The sequence below is a fragment of the Simochromis diagramma genome, unplaced genomic scaffold (genome assembly GCF_900408965.1).
Source record: "Simochromis diagramma unplaced genomic scaffold, fSimDia1.1 OVJJ01000596.1, whole genome shotgun sequence".
NCBI classification, from domain to species: domain Eukaryota; kingdom Metazoa; phylum Chordata; class Actinopteri; order Cichliformes; family Cichlidae; genus Simochromis; species Simochromis diagramma.
The window spans coordinates 25,310,102-25,328,982 of NW_024387245.1; the positions used below are offsets into that span (position 1 = coordinate 25,310,102).

At 40.5% G+C, this 18,881-nt stretch overlaps 1 protein-coding gene across 8 annotated transcripts; it reads left to right on the forward strand.

The window, feature by feature from the left end:
* Positions 1–1,679: 1,679 nt before the first annotated feature.
* Positions 1,680–16,999, forward strand: LOC120714392. Of its 8 annotated transcripts, none has more exons than XM_040000579.1 (6): positions 1,680–2,467; positions 3,375–3,454; positions 4,064–4,174; positions 6,023–6,910; positions 14,341–15,081; positions 15,955–16,999. In XM_040000579.1, the coding sequence occupies exons 4-6, from the start codon at positions 6,107–6,109 to the stop codon at positions 16,612–16,614; spliced, it is 2,205 nt and encodes a 734-aa protein (XP_039856513.1). In that variant the 5' UTR covers positions 1,680–2,467; positions 3,375–3,454; positions 4,064–4,174; positions 6,023–6,106; the 3' UTR covers positions 16,615–16,999. The 8 variants fall into 8 exon arrangements, with proteins under 8 accessions (XP_039856513.1, XP_039856512.1, XP_039856511.1 ...); XM_040000578.1 differs by having other exon boundaries at positions 4,081–4,174; XM_040000577.1 differs by having other exon boundaries at positions 1,680–2,285; positions 2,358–2,467; positions 3,375–4,174.
* The last annotated feature ends 1,882 nt before the right edge of the window (positions 17,000–18,881 follow it).

Below are 18,881 nucleotides of genomic sequence, written 5' to 3' on the forward strand. Positions count from 1 at the left end.
TTTAACATATTTTCATGCAAGAATGTAGCTGTGTAAACTTCAAATATAATCGGTTTATCAAGACCACATATTTTCAAAAGTGCTCTGACGGCGAGAACAGCGGACTCCCGGCACAATGTTTTCAACCCCCCCGCGCGGTCTTTCTCGCTACTCAGGTTAAACATGATATATAACCCACATAGCAAAATTGGTATGGCCCGGATCTGGCCCACACAATGTGCTTACACATGGCCCACATACCGCAAAGAATGACGGCCCTTTGGTGGCCCAGATCTGGTTTGCCAGAGTTGGCCCACACATGGGCCAGCACAAGGCCAGTTGCAGACACACTGGTGGTCCTGTGCTGAGCCACGTGTGGATTACCTGGCAAACCTGATCTGGGCCACCAAAAGGCTGTCATTCTTTGCGGTATGTGGGCCATGTGTAAGTTGTGTGCAGCCATGGGCCAGTTGCAAACACACTGCTGGCCCTGTGCTGGCTCAGAACAGTTTCAGCTCTGGCCCCAGATGTCAGCCTAATGTGTACCTTCATCAAACAATGTAATAAAAATTTGCTGGAACATGATAGTGCAAAAGAAACATGATGAAACTCTGTTCAGACAGTGAATAGACTGATTCTTATATAGCACTTTTCTACTCTCCCAGATTACTCAAAGTGCTCTCTACAACATGCCATGTTCACCCACTGTCTTTAAACTGAGTGCTTCCTAATACACGTTCACACTTTTGACATGCAGACTGGAGGAGCCAGGGATTGAATCACTAACCTTCTGTTCAATAGGTGACCTGCTCTACCTCCTGAGCTACAGCCACCCAGTGGTAAACATCAGTAAACCCTCACTAGGTTTTGGATAAAGTGTACACTCACAAACCTGTCAAACCTGCATTTGAAACGTTGGCCACCATAGCAGTATAGTATTGCAATATGGCATTTGGGTCTTCTAACTAAAATAGGAAAATAGGAACATAAATAGTGCCATCATTGCCAGACCTTGCCCACATCTGGTTGACATACACCCTGCCATGACAGGCATCAGGCAACAGGTCTGGCCCGGATCCGACATCAAGTGATGTTTTCTATGAGCCTGGGCCACATAAACCAAAAACCAATCGAGCCAGATATGGCATGCCATCACATAAACAGTGCTATCATTGCCAGGCCTGGCTCATATCTGCATGACATGCCACTTACCATGCCAGAAGTCAGCCAGCAGTGCCGGCTGAATAAACGTCAAACAGAAAACTGATTAAACAAAAGTGTGAGATGGTCGAGAATTTACTCCAATGCTGTGTTATATATTAGCGAGAGAGATAGGTGAGTCTTCAACCTGGATTTAAATAAACTGAGTGTTTCAGCTGATCTGAGACTTTCTGGGAGTTTGTTCCAGATATAAGGAGCATAAAAGCTGAATGCAGCTTCTCCATGTCTGGTTCTGACTCTGGGAACTGATAAAAGACCGGATCCAGATGACCTGAGGGATCTGGAAGGTTCATACTGGGTTAGGAGGTCACTGAGCAGATGGCTGAGTTTATTAAACTGCACCGAGACAGCTGATGACGAAAATCTGGCTAGACCGTCCCATTTCACAGCCTCACACTTCCGCCCTTCTCGGTCTTCAAAGGACCTGGCCCATGTAGACTGCAAAGGCCCGGTCCTCCGATGGATACAGCCTATGAATTAGGACAAAGCTAGGATTTAATGACTTGACTATCATAAGACTCCTTACTGATTAATTATTTGAATAAATAAATCTTTGATTTGATATATTTCAGTTGGTGTTTACTGAAAATATTGCTTCATGTTTATGAGAGCAAGGAATAATTTTGGGAGTTATGGTGACTTTTACAAAAAGGCAAGTGGAAACATAAAAGCATCTCCCTCCACTGCTTAACAACAAAGACTGGATCACATTAAAATTTTTAAATGTAATAAATGAAATCTAATCAATTGCTATACAATATTTAGATTTAACATTAAATGTCATATTTAGATTTAACAGTTCACACTGTTAAGACTTTTAAATGTAGCAGAATTAATATTTTGATCAGTCTCACTTTGCTATGCTTTATGGCTGATAAATAGAAGCTGCCATTTGAATATCTCTCTCTCTCTTTTGCTCTCCTGTTGCTGACTCTGCATCCGGGTTTCTGCTCACCTGACTCTCATACCTGTCGCAGGTAGGAGTCTTGTTTATGCCCCGTCCCCTCGGCCTGATCAGGTTGTTCCTGATTTGTATTTATGTTGGATTCTTACTTTCCTGGAGGCTGTCCCTCTGAGGTTTGTTGGTATGTCGTTTATTATTTTGTGCTGAAAGCTGAATTCTTTCCCTCAGGTGTAAACAGGTGTTCTGATTGTAGGCTGTAGCTGGGGAAGTCTGGCACTGGCTGCTTCTTCCTACGACCAAGCGACGCTGCTTCATCAATGAGAAACTTTAACTTGGATTTATTTCTGTTATCATCGCTCCCAGGTAGGCTAAATGCGCTGTGTGCGGGGTGGTAGCCGCTTCGTACCTTAAACGTGTGTTTAAGGTACGAAGAGGCTGTCGTCATGCCAACGTGCTACTTCTCTCTGCGCCATCCACACAGAGGGATTCCGACGCCATTTCTTTCTGAGCGATCCTTTTCCCACTGAGAAGCTGGAGCGTCAACGTCACATAGCGCTGCTTCAGCGGCTTCCAGCTGCTCTCTGTGCGACGTTCACGAGCCACACGCTGATGTTCCTTGTGGGCTATGTCAGCGTTCCTGGTGCCTTTAGGTGCACCTCGAAAATTCAGCAAACCATTCTCCCGAAGACATGGTTGTTTAAAAGGCTGTTTTGGTTCATTTTCCTTAGTTGGAATAAACATATCTGTAATCACTTTGATGTTCTTTTTGATGTAGCTACTTAAAACAGCTCAAAGCACATCTGTTTAGACAGGCATTTAGGTAATATTGATGTGTAGTAAACTGTTTTATTGGATATGCTATTATACCCTCTTTATAGTGTTTTATTGTTTCGTTTGATATGCTTTTATTCCCATGTGAAGCACTAAGACTCACCTGAGAGGTGTTATATGTGTTGAGACGAGACGCGTAAGTGACTGAATAAAAATATTGGTGGCGGCCAGTTGTACACCTCAGCCTCCTAGGAGATGCACCCATGGTATCAATTAAAAAAAGCATACATAGCCGTATTCTCAAATTATTGCATTTACAAGTTTAAAAAAAACTTGACCTCTGACCTTCAACCTTGTGGACAAGGTTACTTACATTCAAACTCTGAGATCTGAGATTTTTAATAGTCACACCTATGGTATCAATTTGAAAAAGCTACACCGCTTCATCCTCGAGTTATCGCATTCACACACTTGGGTGTCAATGTTTCCCACCTGGCAGGGTTGTGATAACACTCCATCAAAGGCTTCAGCTTTCTGAAGACTCAGTGTTCCTCAGGCACAGCTTCTACAGCCAAACAGGTAAGAATCAGCACACAATATCAAACTAACAGCTGACAGCAGGATGGAGACAAAGGGCTGGTTGGCAGACAGTACATAAACTGTGGAACTGAAACCAAATGTTACCCAAAAGGTAAATCTGTGTTTCTCTGCAGGAGTTTGGGAGTAAATCATATGGCCAACACTCATAAACATCAGTTTGAGAACTGATACTGACGCTGTTATTGTGATACCTGTGGGTGTGAATGATTTTCTGTTTCTGTTTTACAACAAAGGGAGGGAGAGGAGTCTTCCAGTACCGATGTTTTTTGTTTCATAGAGATGTTATAAAGTGGGTGATCAGGGTTGTTCAGGGTGGCTTCAAAGGTCTCTAGTGTGCATCTTTCCATCTCCACTTCACCTTAGTTATTAGGATAACAGGATGATTAAAAAAAGATGAAGTTTCTGAGCAGTTATGAATGTGATTCTTGGTCTAATGGTGAATGTCTTTTACAGTGTTAGTCAGTAGTTGGTTCATCCACTCTGCCTTTTCCCTTTTCTGTTGTGTCATTGCAGTTGTAACCTTGAGTCTAGTTTCAAAACATATTTATATTGTCTGGAGTGTTTCCCTTTGCAAAACTCTATTAAAAGTTGCAGTACTGCCTCAGGGTTGTACATCTCCAACTGGTTCAACTGCAGTTTCCATCCGTCTGTCAGACTGCCTGCAATAAGTACAGTAACGAGTCTGCAGGAATTTAACAGGTGGGTCCCAAAGATTATAGTATCCATTCGGTTTTCAGGTCAAATATAAATTATAGTCACAGTTTAACTTGGAGCTGGACATTAAGCTGGACATACAGCTTAATGTTTGCATCAGCTTAATGATTGTGACAGCAAAGAAAGTGATGCTAAAAGTTTCTGGGTGTTGACTCAGGAATGTTGAGTTGAATGCAGCTTCTAGAGTTTGCCCTTCTTTCATAATCACAAACTGTCATTTTCAGTGTTGTTGTGTAACCGAAGAATGCTCTTTGGTGTTCAGAATCAGAAAGGGTTTTATTGCCAAATGTTGAGCAGGTTTACAACATTAGGAAATTGCTGCGGTGCTTAGTGCAACCATACTGTCAGATAACGCTTAAATAGACATAAAAATAAGAATTAAAAGTGCTAAGTAGATAGATATATACATGAGTGCAGGTAGTGATCAGTGCCAAACATGGAATGATGCAGTGAACACAGCGTAGGGTCATGTGTTAGTGGTGGGAACAGTCATACGGTTATTGTTCATGAATCCAACAGCAGAGGGGAAGAAACTGTTCTTATGGCGAGAGGTTCTGGTGCGAATGGACCGGAGCCTCCTGCCTGAGGGGAGCAGGTCAAACAGACTGTGTCCAGGGTGAGAAGGGTCAGCTGAGATCCGAGCTGCACGCCCCAGTGTCCTGGAGGTGTACAGGTCCTGCAGAGATGGGAGTCTGCAGCCAATCACCTTCTCGGCAGAGCGCACAACACGCTGCAGTCTCTGTTTGTCCCTGATAGTGGCTCCAGCGTACCACACGGTGATGGAGGAGGTGAGGATGGACTCGATGATTGCGGTGTAGAATTGCATCATCGTCCGTGTTGGCAGGTTGAATTTCTTCAGCTGCCTCAGGAAGTACATCCTCTGCTGGGCTTTCTTTATGATGGAGGTGATGGTGGGTCCCACTTCAGGTCCTGGGTGATGGTGGTACCCAGGAAGCAGAATGAGTCCACAGAGGTGATGGGGGTGTCAGTCAGGATGATGGGGGGAGTGGAGCTGTGTGCTTCCTGAAGTCCACAATAATCTCCACTGTCTTCTGGGCATTCAGCACCAGGTTGTTGTGGCTGCACCAGGACACCAGACGTTCAACCTCCCTCCTGTAGGCAGACTCATCCCTGTCCCAGATGAGTCCAATAACGGTGGTGTCATCTGCAAACTTGATTAGCTTGACAGACTGGTGGGTGGAGGTGCAGCAGTTGGTGTACAGGGAGAAGAGCAGAGGAGAAAGAACACAGCCCTGAGGGGAGCCGGTGCTGATGGTCCGGGAGTCTGAGACATTCTTTCCCAGCCTCACGTGCTGCTTCCTGTCCGTCAGGAAGTCAGTGATCCACCGGCAGATGGGATCAGGCACATTCATCTGGGAAAGCTTGCCTTGGAGATGGTCTGGAAGGATGGTGTTGAAGGCAGAGCTGAAGTCCACAAACAGGATCCTGGCGTAGGTTCCTGGGGAGTCCAGATGCTGCAGGATGAAGTGTAGAGTCATGTTGATAGCATGTTGTCAGCATGTTGTCATTACATCTTGAACTATTCCCATTGGCTTGTTGGGTTTCTCAGAGTAATGTTGTAGACTTTTTACCAGTGTCCACTGGAGAAATGTCCTGTGTAGGTTAACAAATTACTTTTGCCGGCGAGTGATTAAGTAACATACTAAATTACTTTTATGAAAAGTAACAAGTAATGTATAAAACATTACTTTTTTCAAGTAACTACGCCAACACTGGTCTTTGCTTTACAATATAAAGTGTCTTGACTTTCTTTGACTGGGTTTTTCCAGTCTTGAATGTGTTTAACTCACCTGCATCAACGCTTATCCACAGTTAACCTGTCAGACGTGAAGCTGTTCACCAGACTGGGCAGAGAAAAACTTGTCAGTACATCCAGCTTGGAGGAAACTGCAGAAAATGGCCTTGGCTCCAGAAACAGCAGAAGGCACAGACCTGCAATGCTTATCTACAGTAATGGAAAAACTTATTAAAGATGCAGATTCATTCTTCCAACAATTTAACAGTCGTCAGTCAAGGATGAGAGAGATTGTAGAAAAGCTTAAGGGGATTTCTGAAGAAGTACAAAAGATGCAGCAGGTAGGATGCAGACAGAAAACTGCACCTACTGCTGAAGAAAGAGGAGCTGCAGCCATACGAACAGGAGTTGTTTTAGGAGCAACTGCTTTGGTTACAGCACCAATTTCTTTACCTTTAGCGGCAGGTTCTGCTGTTCTTGCAGGTACTATGTTTAAAATCGCTAAGTATGTGGCTGGAGGAGGAGCTCCTCCTGCTGCTGATGCCCCTGGTGCAAAAATAAAGCCAAAGAGAAGATTTGCAGAGGAAGTGGAAAAATTAGGAAAAGAATTAATGGCTATTGTTGAACCAATGAAGAAGAATGTGGAAGGAATAAAGACGGCATGTGAAAAGTTGGAAAAGGAATCGGCTGAAGCTCAGGCTAAAAATATTTTGACCGATATGGAGGAGCTTCAGAGGCTCCTCAGAAGAGTGTCTAAACTGAAGAGAATGAGTGCGGGAGTTTTGGATGACTTGGGAGAATTGAAACAGGCAATAGATGGGATAAGAGAACACATGCAAAAGGTCTTAATAAACAATACAACCCCTGAAGAAGATGAAAAGTTAAGAAATTGTATCATCCAGTCATCTAACAAGACTCAGAGCCTGGTTGATGAGTGTGCTGTAATGAAGACTGACCTCAGCGAGGTAAGTAAAAGCAGAGTTTCCCATCACACAGTAATCACTAGTAATCTCTAATCACAGTGTAACACTATGTAGCTTTGTGTTCACATTTTTTTTTTTTTTTTTTAAAATGATGAGTTCCATCAAGAGGAAGACCAAAATGTTGGACACTTAAGAAAACAAAAGACACACTACAAGTAACACAACAAGAGAAATATGACAAAGATGTAAAACTGAACACTAGATTCTGTGAACACAGACAACATGATGACTGACAGAGGGAAAACTCACAGACCAAACCCCCTCTAGACTCTTTTCATTAAGGAAACTTAAATTTCTTCCTGCACTCAGAAAAATAAAGGTGCCAACTGGAACCAAAAGTGGTTCTTTAGACTGATGCCATAGAAGAACCTTTTTTGGTGCCACAAAGAACCTTTCAAACAATGGTTCTTTGAAGAACCATTTCTTTCAGTGGTTCATTGAAGAACCTTTAAAGGTGCCCCAAAGAACCATCAAGAAATGGTTCTTTGGGGCACCTTTAATGGTTTTTCAAAGAACCTTTTTAAAAATGGTTCTTTAAAGAACCATTTTTAAAAAGGTCCTTCAAATGGTTCTTTAAAAGAACCATTTTAAAGAACCTTTTTTGAGTGGTTCTTTAAAAAAAACCATTTTAAATCTTTCAAAATAAAATGCATCATAAATTGAATTTGAGTAGGGTAAAATAAATACGAGCACAGCATAGACATATATTAATGGTTTATTGTCATTTTGTAGTATACCAAAAGACAAAAAGGCATTTTAGCCCTCAGCACAACATCACTACTAATACATGTCACATATTAGTGTTTTAAACAGTAATAATTAAATTTATTTGCTATACTATAAATAAATATATATAAATACTATAGCTACAGATAACACAACAAATAATACATGTATTGTTTAATTAATAAAACATCAGAAAGTGATAAAACACATTAGAAATAGCAATAGCTTCATAACAGACCAATAAATCAACACATTTTCATCAGCAGATGTTTGCATGTTCAGTAAAAATATTTCAACAACAAGTTTATGATTAAAATGATCAATGAACTTCAGCATTACGCTATGTAATGTACGTTTCATGTTGTACTCGTGGTCCTTTGTTAGTCCAGTTTAGGACAATGTCTCTGACGTATGTTTCATATCAAACATATGTCATATCAAAACAACGCCACACCTGCAGTTGTTTCAGTTTTTCACTGGTGTTTCCTGTCAGCTGGTCAACCTCACTCAGGCGGACATCCATATCAGCCAACCAAACGACAAGCTCCTCCCTTTGTGCTTCAAATCCCTCCCACTCTGAGACAAGGAGCTGAAAGAGAGAGAAAAGAGTCAATTATAAAGAAGAGAGAAAAGTGAAACCCTCCTCAGAAGGTCTGACTCGCATACCTGCAGTTGACCTGTGATGGACTCCAGTTTGGTGTTCACGTCATCCCTCGCCGATGCCAGCAGCCGAGTCTGCAGGGTGCCCTGGAAGAGCTGAGTTAATGTTCGACTCCTCCTGGTCAGGCTCTCCAGCTGGATGAGCCGAGGTCTCCCCTCTCGCTGCTGCCTCTGAACACAGAAACACAAATTGCATCTGAAGCAGGAGGTGCAGATTTTTTGCTATTCTTTTCTAAATCCAGGCTTGATCACGTGGAGGTATTTGGAAAACTTTTTTGGCCAGCGGACGACTGTTGTCTTGCAGAAAGTCAAATCAAACATATGCGATACACAATTAATTCACAAGAACACATTATAAAAAATAAGTCCAGTTCTTGCCTGATTTCAAGTGAAATCTGCATCAAAACAGGGTGACAGAAGTAAAACGAGTGCACAAAGCCTCACTTTGTACAAGCCTGCTATTACAGTTCTCCTCTATGCAGACGACTTTCCTGTTTTCAAGGCACAACTTGGATCTGCTGTACGAATCTTATGGATACACACTAAATGAAACAATAGTGTGCATGACTCCAGATTCTGATCCCTCATCCTAATATGGTCCCAACATAGCAACAGCAATAAAGCAGATGCTGAGGCTAAAAAAATACAAAGTCCATAAACCAATGGCTGACGTGGGTTTTATCATAAGGGTGATAAATATACAGATTTCAGTCTGTCTTAGAGATTTGATGTTCATTTACCTGCAGATGCACTATACGTACCTGCTCCATGGTTTTTCACAACATTTTGCACATCACTATTTAATACAGGAAGTAGGTGAACTAAAACAAGTCATCTTTCTTTGTGAGAGGACCATATTAATGAAACAAACCTCAATGACATCATAGGGATCCCTAAAGATGCTCCTGCTGCTTCTCTTCCTCCTCATCCTAAGCTTCCTTCTCCTTGTCCTCGCCTTCCATCCAATTGTAATTCAACCTAATTGTGTTTCTCCCCCTCCTCTTCCTCATTTTGTTGGAGCTGTGAACACAATTAATGTGAATCTGGATTAATTTGTGCAAACAAGAAAAATCTACAGCTTTTTGGTCAGAGGTGCTCTTGTGATTTAAGCCGGGTAGAGTAGATTTATGTGTTGATGCTACCTGCTTCAGCTCTGGCTGCTGAGTGATATTTACACCCTGGCTGGATTACAAACTTTAACCATGTGCTGAACTTTGGCCCAGTGTTGATACCTCTTGTTAGTATAACGACCTCTTCTTAGCTTGTATGTATGATGGTGGATAAATGAAATATACAAAAAAAATTAACTATATTACAAAAGAACATCTATCTTGGAAACATCAAATGACCGGAGCATAACTTGTCAACTAGTCCGAAACTAAGTTATGCAGGAACAGTCAAAGACACACCTTCTCATGTCACATTTCTATATAATTCGATTAGACAATAAAGAATTATCTAATCTAATTATTCATTCAAAACACTTACGCATAGGTGTATTTTATACAGCTCATACAAAATTAAAAGTACAGGTTCATGTGAGTATTTAATGTACGGCTCAGATCTACAGAATTTCAGAGTTTCTAGAGCAGACACAGAGCTCACGTCACAACAGGCTTCAGGCGCCATTTTAGTGACTTTAACAATATATTAAATTTTAATTCCGGTCTAGCTGACATTAGGTTATGTACGCAGCACGCAATTGAACCACATATTTTAGAAGCCAAAGGTTCAAATTAGCTGGGAGCAGCTTCACTTAATTATAACAGTGGTTTTGTTAGGAAAACAGTTGGATACTAAATTGCGCTGACCTCAACGGCTAACGTATCGCTAATCGCTACTGTTAGCACAACATTAACAGCAAGCTACAATGACGAGTAACAAAAACAAAACAGTAATAAGGTTTTAATGAAAATGTTTTACCTTTTCTAACAGTCCCAGAATCCACAGCTTCAAAGTCCAGCAGGTACTGAAGACTGTTATCCGTTTCGCTGTCACCGTCCGTGAGTTTTTTTTCCCGAAAGGTCAAGGCCCGCCGCTCGCACACTCTGTCTGCGCATGCGCATGCGCATGCGCATCCCAACGACTGACCCCCTCCGTCCGCTCCCGGGAGGTTATAGTATGACGTGTTCTAACGTCACTCTCTCTCTCTCCCTGTCATTTATTTGGCTCGAAACACATATTAACAAATTGCTCAGTGATGAACAACTACTCAGATCATTTACCTAAGCAGTGCGCTTTGTCAAAACGAAGTGTGTGTTCATTACACTGACATTCTGTTCTGCAATTGTTATTTACTTGTATTTTATAATTTGACTTTACATACTGCAGGGTGGTTTGTAAAGTTTACAATAACTAGTATTATCATTATGCTATATTTTCAAAAATATATAATAATCTCAAAAGTAATGCCTTGGAGTAGAAAATAGTAATGCTTTATTAAAATTTAAAACGAAAGTACAGTATTTGAATGTGTGTATTGTGTCTACTGTTTGCAAATATTTCTAACTTTTATTTGAATATTCAGTTTCCTACCATCTTCTCTTAAAGGGTAATTGCCAGGTATCCCGCCCTCCCCCTTCGCACACACATGCACACAAAGAAAACACACAGTATAATTCACAGCCTCATTATAGTGAATAAATATTTATGCCATTTACACCATCAAACTTAGATTGCTAAGGATGAAGAACCTTTTGTTCTTTAAAGAACCATTTGTAATAGCTGAAGAACCATCCACAAAATAAAAAGGTTCTTTGACGTATGATGGTTCTTTAAAGAACCATGAAGACATCTGAAGAACCATTTAAGAACCATAATTTTTCTGAGTGTGTGATAATTCACAAGGTGAAGCGCTGCGTTGCTTGTCCTGCTTCCTTGCATCTCTTCTCTCTCTACCTTACACCCTCACTGGGAAGATCTAAGATGTGTGGAAGATACATAAATTAAATTCTGTGCTATATCAAAGTAATGATAACAGCAACATTAACATTTACACAGACATCTATGAGGCTGACATGTTTTATAAAATTATCACCATAAAAGTCTTAATATTTCTGCTTCTAAATAAGCTAGAAAATTAATTTTAACTAGTAAATCTACACGTTTAAAGGCCAAGTAATTCAGTTTTGTAGTAATTAACCTAAAGAGACTATAATGCACTGACTGTACAGTACTGAAAAACATTTATTAAACCACCATCCAAGGTTTATGCCACAGCTGTCCTGACATAACATCATCAGTAAATACCAAAATCATCTTGTTTCTATGAGCTACATATAAATATATATGTTTCTATTACCAATGTGTTTATCAGTGTTAAATACAGAAAGGTTAAAAGGTAGAACTAACACAAAGCTTACAGAAAATTGAAAAATCTCAGTTTCAACAATTTATTCTGATCATTTCTAGCACAATGTGAAACTGAAGATGAGAGTATGATTAAAAAACCTCAGTCCATGTGTCATAATCATAATGTGCGTGCATCACTGCTAGAAAACTGTCATCATTTTGCACTAGAGCAAAATATTAATAACAAATATTTTCAATAACTCATTCACATTGAATTCTTCAGTAGTTTTTCTTGTAAAAGTAAAAGAAAAACTTTAATTTCAAACAACTGTTTGCATCACTATACTGCTACATCAGTCTTCCCTTTTCTTTATTTAAAAACCAGTGACAAATTAAATAGACTGGGTCCTTTATCAGAAATGCAACAATAAAGTTCAGTCTTATAAAAAAGAGCAAATCCGGAAACTTGTGAAGAAAGATGGAAAAATTGTTTAGTGAGAGTTTAAAACGCTTCACTCTTAGTGGCTGCAGTGAGCCTGTTTTTCACTGCGCAGCTTTTCAAAACGTGGTTGGAGGCTTAATACTGCTGCTCTCAAGTCATGTTCAGTATTCAGCCTCAGTCTATATTTAGTTTTTTAGTGAGGCAACAGCAGAAAATCCCATCTCACAGAGATAGGATGTTGTACATGGAAGCAGAATGCCCACAGCTCTGTCCTATGAGTAGATGCTCCCTCTACACACCAAGGCAGAATTCACTAAGTGTCTGAGCTGAAAAGCTCAGCCTGAGTGTATGTCAGAGTTGATCTCAATAAACTGTTTTCTTCAGCAAAAGTAAAATCAGCAGGTGCAGGTTCTGAAAAAATGCTCTCAGGGAAAAGATGTGCTCTTTAAGAAATGAGATCAATGTGCAAGCTCCCAACTCACTGGCTACATTTAGATACCCAGAGGAATCAACATTTCCTTCATCAAGTTGCCTGCTGTTCATCTCAAGTTTTAGAGTGCATGCATTGATTTTGTCTGCTATGAGGAAGATTTTTGTCTCTGCCTTGAAGCTGAAGATTTAAATCATTTAGCTTTCCAAATATATCGCTAAGATCGGCCAGCTTCATCATCATTAAGCTCCACCTCCAAAAACATCTGAATCTCCTCACCAAGTGCAATGAACAGTCACGCCTTAAGGGGCCTTGTTTATTGAAATTCACTGTGGCAACAACGTCAGTCTAAATTCTGGGCTAATCTGCAGAGTGCTTCTCTGTGTATGAAGCAGTGCATCCATTGCACATTTGGTGAGACTTGTTCTGTAAGATAACAGTCAAGAAGCTTAAAGAGCTCATCAGCTGTTGCTGTACTTGGGACATACTTGCAAAGCAACACATCCTCACACAGGGCCTCTGACATGACAAAGCGAACACAAGCAATCAAAAGACAGTCTTTATTGCTGTCTGTAGCCTCGTCCACCTGTAAGATGAAAACTTTGTCCTTCAGCGCATCCGTAGTTGTTCACTTAAAACATCACATATCCATCTTCCAACTGTGTCACTGGACAGAGAGAGAGCCTTTAATTTTGCAGCGCTTGTCTCATTGAGCATCGATGACACCATATCTAAAGTTGCTGTATGAGCTTCTCTGCTATCCTGTGAGGTTTCTTGCTCTGGGCAATTTCGTATGTGACTTTGTATGATGCCATTAGTGCTTTGCTGTTTACTGATGCAGATTTTAGAAAGCATCTTCCTGCTGAAGATATTCTCCAAATAGAGTGGATTGTTCATGTCACTGGGGTGTAATGTCCCTAAGTGTCTTCCTAATTTGTTGGGCCTCATACTGTCAGCTGGCAGACTGTTCAATCATAAGATACACTCGGGTCTCTCCTCATCATCTACCACACTCACCATGAAACCAAGAGAAAGATAAGATTCATCATCTTTCCTTTTTGGCTTATTTCTTTTGCTTACTATTGGCACTTGTTTGTCTCAGATGCAACACCTATTTTTCTTTTCGTAACTGCCAGATATCTCTTGATTTTGATGTCCGTCTACAGTGAATGAGCAGATTACTATACCTGAGATTAATTTCTTTGTTCTGCTGTAGAAACTGTCGATATTAAACATTAATTCCCACATAACTTTTTGTCATGTAGCTCACACTTTAAGAATCACAGCACTAGCTTTAATATCTGCCAAAAGAATCGCTAGACTGATATTTGCATCAGACCTTCTCACTGATCATGGAGGTGCTGTGGTTGATGTTTCAACTCAGCATCTGAATGATTGACATCTCTATTTACAGGTGAACCACAAATGGAGTGGGTGTGGTTTTCAGATTCATGTAAACACAGTAGACTGAGTGTGCTCCATGCTATCTTACTTGTTCATTTTGTGGCTCTTTTCTCAGTTTTTATACAACACAGACAAAATGTTTCGATCTTAAAATGCTGTTAAAATGCTCAGTCCTGTGGCAAATGTGTTTCTGACTCAGTAATCTCGCAGCGGAGTAAAACAGTAAAACAGTAAGTGGCCCTGAAAGTCAAACCCCCGACAGTCTGGGAGGTCAGCTGCAAACTCCCAGACTTGATAACATTCAAAAATCCACCAGCTGTAATCAGTGTATATGACTGAGCTTTTAGCTTAAACCTCAGTGTGTGACTGAAAAAGTTTGGATTCCCTGATATGTTTGATGGACATGTTTAGTCAGGTGGTAACTCTGTAAAAATTATGTCTCTCTTTGTGTGTCCACAGATACTAACTGAACATGCAAATTTTTATAGCCACCGTGCAGCTTCATTTATCCAGCACGCAGCTTCATATTTCCAGTATTCAGCATCATTTATTCTACAAGCAGCTTCTTTCCTCCAACATGGAAATTCAATCATCAAACATTTTTCCAGCCAAGACACAAAGGCCAGAGAGATTTTATTCAAGAGGATTTTTGAAGACATAAAAGAAATGCAGAGAAATACAGAAAGTCTGAAATCAGCAGGAGTTTGTACTGGAGAAATAGGAGCTAAAGTCTTAATGTCAGCCGCCCTTGCAGCTCCACCAAATCGAGGACTAAGTTTAGTTGCTGCTGCTGCTGATGGAGCTGCTGCTCTAGATGTAAATATACTAATTTCAGAGGATAGAAATTTCATAGAAAATGTTGAACTACTGAAAAAGAGCCTAGAAGAAATAAAGAGTACATTTAAAAAGCTGGAGAAAGAATCAGCTGAAGCTCGGGTTGAAATTACTCCAACTGACATGAAAGAGGTTTGGATATCACACATCTACGTGTTTAAACTGAAGGAGATGAATGAAGGATTGATTGAATTTGAAAAACTGCTACAAGTCATGGATAAACTAGTCACACTTACTGGAAGAACCATCAGAGTCCATCCAACCCATGAAGTGGTCAAAGAGTTAAAACAGTCTATCCTGCTGTCAGCTGATCAATGTCAGGTTGTTGTCAGCGAGTGTAATAAGGTGAAGATTCAACTTCTAGAGGTACGTAAAACAATATCTACGACCACACAATCATTCATACAACCATACTACATAACCCCTGTTGGAGTTTGAAGTGATTTAACAATTTAAAGATGGATCAAAATGTCCCAAATTTAGAATTATAAATGAAAAAATGCATCACATAAAGCAGCAGTTTGACTCTTAACTTTGTGTTTACAACAAAATCCCAAGCCAGCTCACAGCCAGTGATGAAGGGAGAGACGACTGTTGCAATGCTAATTATATTTATTACCAAGAAGTCAGTAAGAGCAAATGATGAGCATGTGTGGAATCAGAAGGAATCAAAAATGCATACGGAGCCTTTGTTTGGATGAGTGTAATGGTCTGGTGTGTTGTCACTGGAACACAAGAGTTAAAACAAACCAGCCTACAAGTGTGGAAACCAATAGGGAGTGAGAGAGCGTATTTGACCAGGGCTTTGGCTGAATAGTCCAGTTTGCTTAACCCTCTCAGGCTCAAATTAAGTTTTTTGTTGCTAATGCACAACCAAGTCCTGCAGTGGTACTTCTGAGTAAAATAAACTCATAAAATATGTATGTGGGGTAATCAGGTTGTTAGTTTCTAACTGTTGCAAATCGGCAACGTCTGCCTTGAGAGGGTTAAGAAGGCAACACACATAAATTATCTCTCACCCTTTCCTTGACCTTCTGATGGTGTCTTGGTGGAGTTACAACACTGAGGATGCTAACTCATGGCTGACAGTTGAGCTTCCAGACATCATATATTCGGAAACTGTGATCATTTATCATTTTTGATAAATGGGGTAAATTTGGACTACTCCAGTCTCAGATTTTTTTAGATGCACTTATTTAGTTTGGTGGTTATTCTGTAAAAATGTTCTTGTGTTCACAGGTTGCTTCTTTCGTCCGACATGCAACTTCATTCATCCAACAGTTCAACAGCAGCGAGTCACAGATGAGACAGATTGTGAGAGAGTTCCTGAAGATTGCAGAGGAACTCAGAGAAATGCAGAGTAAAACTGACACCGCGAGAAAAGTGGGAGTTGGATTTCTTATTGGCGGGATCTTAGAAGCTCCATTCACTACAGGAGTGAGTGCAGGTGCAGCTGCAGTTGTTACTACCAGTGTAATAAAAATTCTGTCAGACAAAGATAAAGCAAAAGAAGTAAAAACATGGGGAGAAGAATTCATGGCCAAAGTCAGACCAATGAAAGAGAACCTGGAGGACATAAAGACGATATGTGAAAAGCTGGAAACGGAATCAGCTGAAGCTCAGGCCAGAGACTCTCAGACTGATGTGGACGAGTTTCAGAGGATCCTCAGACGAGTGTCTCACCTGAAAGAGATGAGTTCAGGACTTCTGGTTGTAACTGAAACCCTGCTGGATGTTATGGATGACGTGGTGAAGCTCATCCAGAAAGACTTCAGAGTGACTGCGACTCGTGAAGAGGATCAAAAGTTAAGCAACGCCATCCTGCAGTCAGCTGCTCAGAGTCAGACAGTCGTTACTGAGTTTGATAAGATGAGAAAAGAACTGAGAGAGTTCACATGAACTTACAGACAGCAGCAACATCAACTCTGCTTCTAACCTCTGAACCTGTACTGTGTTCACACTAACTAACAAATTAAGTTTTATGAATAATGTATTATGTCATTGCGACGCTACACTATCCGGTCGACTGCTGTCTGCTTATTTCTACTCGTCTGTTTTACTTTGTTTCTACTTGAATAACTGAATGATTAATACATGAAAAATACATCTAACATATAATGTATTTGTAATCAGATATCTCTGATGATCAGGGCATAAACAAGTCGAAAAAGTGTCGTCTATGGATTACTAGATAGTGGAAAGGGAGTGGGATTAAATAAGGTTATGCTTCTTCCTGCTCCTTTTTGAACATGAAAGTTGTTGTTGTTTTGGTTTTTTTTGGGGGGGGGGTTGCATATACTATTATATATTGTACATATATTTATTAGTTTCAGATGTAGCCATTCTTGTATTTTGCTTGTTTACATTATTGTATTTTGCACAACTCTGTTGCTTGTGAAGCTCGCACACAAGAATTTCACTCACATGTGCTGTACCAATGTACCTGCACATGTGATGTGACAATAAAAGTGATTTGATTTGATTTGATTTGATTTGTAGTTGTGGTCCTTTTGTTTCGGTTTGTTTGTTTCTCTCTTTTTATTTCTATGTTGTTGTACTTTTTCAACATGTTCAAGATAAAGATTCAATTCAATTTTGAGCAAACCCACAGGACCCGTGGCTCAGGCTTGGGGCCAAGGCCAAAGTGCTGACCTGCTTCACACCTGCTCATTCTGAACTCTGAATTGTTAGAAAGGAGAGAAAAACGAAGAAGAAAATCCACTCACACTCCACCATCATGATCCATCGCCCTGACCTGTGGCAGGTTTGATGTTTTCATCAAGGTCAGGCAAACATAGCGAGAGAAAAGAGTTTACGAAGACACCTCTCTAAGGTATTCAGGCTGGCCTGAGCACCTTTTAAAGCTTCTGGGTGGAACCAAAGTGTAATGAAGGCAGTGGTAAAATTTGCTTTTCTTTTAGATGACAGGCTAAAGGTTGAGGTGATATATTTAGATTAGAGATTTAGACTAAATACATTTAATCTCTTTGTTTAGTTCATTAGTTCAGCTGATCAGGCCTGCCTGTATAACAATATGACTTACCAGTAGCAGTTTGTAAAGGGCCGTCAGCAGGAGTTTATAGTTCAAAGGAGAAGACAGAGACTGATTCCTGCTTTTTCAAACTTTTGCAAGTTGCACTAACCGTAAAAATACAACATCAAAAATTCAGATTAGCAGCCGGAATCAAATAACCTGAAAAGAGGCATGAAGAACCCCACGGCTGCTTACAAGAGGAAGACTGGGAACTACTTCTACAGCAGTAACACGGCAAATGTGGCAGTACAGATGTGATTCAAAGCTGCTAATGGTTACGCTTTGCTAGCGGATGAGTTGAACCACTCCTTTGCCCGAATGCTTGGAGCTACAAAGCAGGTCGTCACTATTGGCTGACATCACTGTAGCTACATCCGTCTTTTATACTGCCTGTGGTTATAGGTACAGGTATTCATCAACATTGAGATTGTTTAGAGGGTCACATGTGGACAGAGAGGACAGACAGTACATGTGGAGAGACACAGCGATGCTTCTAGTGACAGCACATATGGAGGAGCTGGGGCTGCAGGTACTATCTCATACTAACCTCTCCCTGTTTGTGGGTTGATGTGTCTTCAGTGCACCTGTTATTACTGTCAGTGGCAACAAAGCAGGTGAAATGGAGTCCCAGCGGTTTATGATTTCTAACCCGACAGACTGATAACTGTCACTGATGTTTTAAATGTTATATACCTATGTGGTATGTGACTTTTGTTGCCATGATGCCAGGTCTCTCTTGGAAATGAGATTTTTAATCTCAATGAGATTTTTTTACCTGGATAAATAAAGGATTAATAAAAATATGTCTGAAGTTTGTTTCCTAGACTCATGATTGAGAGTTCCCATGATAGCTCTCAGCAGCAGCGACTGGAAAGTGTTAAATCCAAAAGTTGAAAAAGGTGATCCTGCAGCCATATGTACTGTTAAATATCAACACTTCACCAAGTTTTTTTGATTCCTCATAAGCATCTGATGGAAGACAACACACGGCTCAGTAGATCATTTAAACACTTTTATTACTTCCGGAAGGGAGATGCGTCCTGCATGAGACTCTGACGCAAATCTCGAAAAGGTGGTGTGCGCTTAACAGTTTTATTGCAAGCTGTCCCACTCTAGTCGAAACAACAGTGTT

What these genes read in the sequence shown, in the direction of transcription:
- LOC120714392 (XM_040000580.1), top strand. Translation starts at nt 6,107, where the DNA reads ATGGCCTTGGCTCCAGAAACAGCAGAAGGCACAGACCTGCAATGCTTA. An exon ending in TGAAGACTGACCTCAGCGAG is followed by an intron (nt 6,911 to 14,340) that starts GTAAGTAAAAGC and finishes GTGTGTCCACAG; the next exon opens with ATACTAACTGAACATGCAAA. An exon ending in TGAAGATTCAACTTCTAGAG is followed by an intron (nt 15,082 to 15,954) that starts GTACGTAAAACA and finishes TTGTGTTCACAG; the next exon opens with GTTGCTTCTTTCGTCCGACA.